The sequence below is a fragment of the Grammomys surdaster genome, unplaced genomic scaffold (genome assembly GCF_004785775.1).
Source record: "Grammomys surdaster isolate TR1022 unplaced genomic scaffold, NIH_TR_1.0 133098, whole genome shotgun sequence".
Taxonomy (NCBI): Eukaryota; Metazoa; Chordata; class Mammalia; order Rodentia; family Muridae; genus Grammomys; species Grammomys surdaster.
Window position 1 is genome coordinate 1824 of NW_021622180.1, and position 5643 is coordinate 7466.

The following is a 5643-nucleotide window of genomic DNA, read 5'->3' on the forward strand; positions in this document are numbered from 1 at the left end:
GACCTGAATATTACTGAGGCTATGGAGTGCACACAAAAAGGGGCCCATCATGACTGGCCTCTGAAAGACCCAATAAGCAGCTGAGTCAGATGCAAAATATTTACACACAATCAACGGACAGAAGCTGCTGTCCCCTGTGGTTGAATTAGGCAAAAGCTGGAAGAAGTCTAGGAGGAGGGAAACCATGTAGGAGGACCTACAGTCTCAATTAACCTGAACCCACACAGAACTCTCAGATGCTGGATCACCAAACAAGCAGAATAAAGCAACTGACATGTGGTCACCAAAACATACACAGTAGAGAACTGCCAGGTCAAGTTCAGTCAGAAAAGATGGACCTAATCCTCAAGAGGACCCCATGGAGTGGGGAGGTTTGGGGTTTGGGGATTGGAAAGGTTGAGGACATCCTCATGTAGACAGATGCGGGGTAGACTGGGATATGAAACAGTCAGAGGATGGAAAGGGAGGGGGATAAAATCTGGAGAATAAAAAAAATCAAATAAAATTACAAAAAGAGTCAAGAGTTACAAATCAAGTATTTATTCATAAGAAATAAATTTTTAAAACAGGCTTTTAAAAAAAGGTTAATATAAGCTGTGAAACAAATTAGCAAACATGAAAATCAATAACAAGAATTATAATATCCCAATGGTGGTATGGCAATCACCTCATTCTCTCTCAAGGGGTTTTACAAGACAGAGAAAAAGACCCTGAATCAGCCTGGCTGTCTCACTGGCTGCATAGTTTAGGGCCTTCCAAACTGTGGAAATGATCTATGAGGAAGGAGGTTCATCCAAAGAAATGTGTGGCTGTTGAGGAGGGAGCTCAGCAGGGGGCTACTGAGGTGGCAACTCATTCTGCAGGAGGCTCTTTTGCTGGGATGTGGCCAATTCCATCTCTCTTGCAGCTTCTGACACCTGGGAGAGGAAGGCAGTTATTAAGACACAGGCTTGGTGGGGACATGCATGTCAGATGTCAGCTGCTGCCTCCCACCACCTCAACTAGACTTCAACATTGATCTTTTAACTGGAAACCCTTGCTGCTAAATCTGCAAGCAGGGCAAAATATCAAGCAAAGCTCACAAACACATGGGCTGACAAGCTGCCACTCAAGACTTCTATCAGTGCAAACCAAGTCCTGGCCAATGGGAAGAGACCTCATTGGGCTGCAGGAGAAAGGAGAAGGCCACATGCCACCCAGACCACTGACAGTGAGAAGCACACATTTGACATTAGCATTAGGCTTTACTCCCTGCAAGGTGATGCCTAACTGGGAGGTCACATGACCCCTGCACAACTCTGGTCACAAGACATAGAACTTTCTCAAAGCTCAACTTAGCAACTCTCCTATCATGAGGACATGCAAGAGTGTGACCTGTCATTCATCTGTTACCCTCCCTAGACTGCAGCTTCAAGCAGAGTAGCAAGGTACACTTGCCAATATTTCAGTGTCTCTCGAGAGGTGAAGTTCCCAGAATACTTGTGCATACACAGAGTAATGAACATCTACATTCCATGAAGTGGCTGGCTGTTTGAGAGTATAGATATAAAAGATGGTGGATGAATGCAAAGATGGATCCAATAGGCAAATGATAACAGACAGTGTTAGTCTGAATAAGCTGCTTGTCCCTACCTGATGTTGCTGTTTCTGGAGGTTGTTTGTCTTCTCCTGTTCATCTTCAACAGTCAGGTTCATCTCAGTCAAGTACTGTTGGAGGAGGTACCAATCAGCCTGCACTTCCTTGTATTCCTGCTTCACTTGGACCAATGTCTTCTTTACAACAGATGACTGCAACAGGAGCCGACTGTGCAGGTTTCTGGAAACACACTCTGAATATTAAGATCCTGCAGACTCCTCCTGCCATTCCTACTTATAGGTTCCATTACCCCACCAGGACCCAGGTTCCCATGAAGACCTAGTACAATACATTTCAATAGATCCATGAAAGCTGCACAAACAGCAAGCAGCCAATACAGGCAAGAATAAATCAAACTTCACTCCAAACACTAATAAGGCTCCACGTCTTTCTAAAAGGAAAAGGTATCTCCATCTTTCTGTCCAAAAGAAAGAGGTATCTCCATGAGAACCAAATGCATTGGGGCAACATCAAGTAGTAGGGGGCAAATACCCTAAAGGGTGGTCAGGAGAACTAAGGGAGGATATTTGATCCCTGGTTCCACCACATTCAACTCTATAAAAACCTGCCTGATCCCCAGAGGTCCAGTACACTGCATAATAACCCTCCCATGAGCTGAATCACTTTTCAATCTTGAGGCTCCTGAGGATGACTGGGTAACATTGGGTGGGGTAAACTTCTCTTCCAGACTTAGGAAAACTGAGTTTAAAAGGCCAAAGTTACATTGATGGCTAAAAAGCAGAAGGGATAGACATAGACCTTCAGACACTCTAATCCAGACACAAAGGAATGCAGAAATGGTGATTCCACAACTGGTAGCCTCCATGATCGGTTCTTACCTATAGAAGTTAATCTTCTTCTTGTGCCCCTGGAAGTTCTCACAGAAGTCAATGTTCTCCATCTCTAATTTGTGCAGAAATGACATGACCGTCTTCTCCTTTAACTTCAATTTTTCATACAGTGGATTTGGCCTGTGATAGGGTCTGGCCCAGGAAGACAGAACTCCGTGAACATGGGCTTTTAGGAACAAATAAACTCAGGCTGGGTCCTGTCCTACCTCAATACCAGAAGGACATCTTCTTCATTCTACATACTGGGATCTTTTCCAGCTTTGGAAACTTGTTATCCTGGCACAGGACAGCAGAAGTTAGGCATCCAGATGGAGGTTGCCCTGGCTCCCTGTGTTCACTCAGCTAGCCTAAACTGGAGGTCTAGCAGCTTATGCTCTAAAGAGACTAGGCCACAGGTCCTTGACCACCAGAAACCTGTGATTATATATTTCCTACTTTCAAAACAAGGACTCTAAATCCTGGATAACTAATAGTGTAGAGACATTCATTACACATAATTCTGGAGATGAGCCCAGACATCAACACACTTTTCTAGTCTTCCAAAGAGATGCCAATGTACAGACACATGGCACCACACAGGCAATGAACAGTGCTGTTTACATGAGCGGATCCCAGACCTCAGGACTCACTTCACTTTTAAACTGTTATACAGGTAAATCCACAGGACAAAACACAGAACCCTAGTTCCCAAAGAGTGGAAGGGAATATATACCTACTGTATGTCAGCACATCCATATGCATGTGGACACACACAAGCATGCAGACAAGGAAAAGGAAACAGAATCAGAGAATGAGAAAGAGAGAGATACAGCAATGGAGAGAGAACAATCAGAATAAGAAGAAATTCATTCAGCATTACTGACTCAGAGTATAAGGCACACAGACAAAGAGGAACAGGCATAAGCTTCAGGCCTTCTATTCAAGCACTAAGATGAACAGTGTGGGACCAGCTGCTGCTAAGACCTTCCAGCCCTCAAGTAAGAGCCAGGTAAGTACAAAGCGTCACCACAAACTCACTGCATCTGTCAAGGACTTTCGAAATGCATGCTGGGCATTCATTCACTAGCCACTGCCTCCATCCAGAATTTTTTACTCAGACCACAAGTTCAGCATTTCAATTGGAGAAAGCAGAAGAGTCCGCTTCACTTCTTGCTCCTGACCAAGCTTCAGGTTCAGCCTCTCCTCTAAGAAGCACCTAGGGACATATTGTTGAGCACAGGGACTCTGTGGGGGTCCTGCTTCCCAGAACTCACAACCTTAAAAGGTTAAGATGAGGGTGACATTGCAGATGTCAGACTGACACCAAAGTGTTTGGAGCAATGAGTACCTCTTGTTCATGGATCCCTCTGTGACATAGATCAAGCGGTCTCTCAGCTCGTTTCTCTCCTGGGTACTGAGCTCCAGCTCTTTGGTCAGTCTCTTTTCCTCCTTCTTAGCGTGTTTCTTGCTTAGGACAGTTGTGGGGGATGATGACTGTCTGCCAGCCTCTGTAGGCAGAAGAACATAAGTAAATTGCTCCAAGAGAATGCAGAGAGTGTAGAGAGAACACCCTGTGCTTAAAGAGAAGGAGAGCAAGCCAGAAAACCAGTGATACCACAAACAGTTTGGTCCAGGCATTAGATGCCTCCTAAGTGAATCTCAGCTCTCCCATCATTCTATATAGACCAGGAGATGTAAGCAGCCAGATGTTTCCTCTGTCTCCCCACACATGCTCATGATGACACAGAGGTAGCTTCTCCACAAGTATTGTCACCTTTACAGGGTGCTATTTGGCATTAGATACCTCAGTCCTGAGGTTTCACAAGGCATATGATACATTAACTACACATTGAAACTTGAATCCTTGAAGACGCTCAGATCTCCTACCCTGTTACTCAAGGGCCAGTATTTGGATTAAAAAGTCATGCAGTGTGACACCATAGTCAACACACTGAGCAATTCTCTCTACTGAAACACCAAACATCACAGAAGTGGCAATAAGATTCATTGTCTGAGTGTATTAACACTGACAGGTTTTGGTTATACTATAGAAATGCCTGCCGCACACACTGGGTGATAAATAAAGCTACAGTGGATACTTTCAGGGTGAGGAGGTCAGAGGAGTTCTGAGAATGTAAGATCATGGTCAGAAGCACAATTTTTTCTCTGGTACAACTGTTAGATAGCCACTGGAAAAAAAAAAGAAAAAAAAAGCCATAGGAGTGAAGTGCAGTGATGCTGTTCCCTAAATTTGCATAGGTTAGACCCTCTGTAACTCTTTATGGTCTCATTTTGTCCCAATGGTACAACCATAATACTCAGTCAAAATAAAGACTTGGTGTTTGAAAATACCTGCTTTGGCCTTGCCATCACCTGCCTTTAGGGATGGAGAAACTAATGTTCTGAAATCCTTGATGTTCAAGTATTGTGATAATCATGAAAATTCTTTTGATTTCCGGTGACACCAGTTTCTGTTCCCAAAGGTCTAGAAAGGGCAACTCAGACCACTCCTGACAGGAAGCTCAACATCCCCTTCCCAGGACTTACTCCACATTCCCCAAGACCACTTCCTTCGTCCTTCATTATTCTCAGATGAAAGGCCAGCTTCTTTCTGCCTCTCTCTAGTTTCTGTCATATCCATCTCCCCTCGTCCAAAAAGTCTCCTCCATCAGGCAAACATGTCTATGAGCATATGCTGTAGACACTGACTGAGAGAGCTCAGTGCACTTGTTGTCACTACAACACTGGAGACATCACAAGGGATGCCAAGAACTCTCCAGGATACAATGGAATGTCCAAAGAAGGGGCTGCTGATGTCATGGGGAACACCCTTTGCCTCCCTGCTAATTTTCTCCCTGTACATCTAAGAAGCTGAGGCATCCTTTCAAGAGTGATTCCTGTGTCACTGACATTGGGCACCTCCACTTTCCAAACCTATAGATTGATCTAGATTTGATTGAAAACACCTAAGTCATTTCTCTGTATTTAACTGAGGCTTTTTTCAAACCCTGCCTAGAAACGTCTCATCCTACCTCATGTCTTCATAATTCAGCAATATAAGCCATTAAGAACTCCTGAGAAATCATATCAGGAAGAATTGGAAGAGGAAAGGTCTCCTGTCTCATCATGTATAGGTGCTTGAAATCACATCCAGGATGAGCCTGCAGGGCAGGGAGC

General features: G+C 44.2%; 1 protein-coding gene across 1 annotated transcript; it reads right to left on the reverse strand.

Annotated features, from left to right (window-relative positions):
* Positions 1-836: 836 nt before the first annotated feature.
* Positions 837-5107, reverse strand: LOC114615695 (disks large homolog 5-like). The gene is made up of 5 exons (XM_028761356.1): positions 5014-5107; positions 3815-3974; positions 2476-2619; positions 1633-1816; positions 837-917 (listed from the first exon to the last, which is right to left on the reverse strand). The coding sequence occupies exons 1-5, from the start codon at positions 5105-5107 to the stop codon at positions 837-839; spliced, it is 663 nt and encodes a 220-aa protein (XP_028617189.1).
* Positions 5108-5643: the final 536 nt, after the last annotated feature.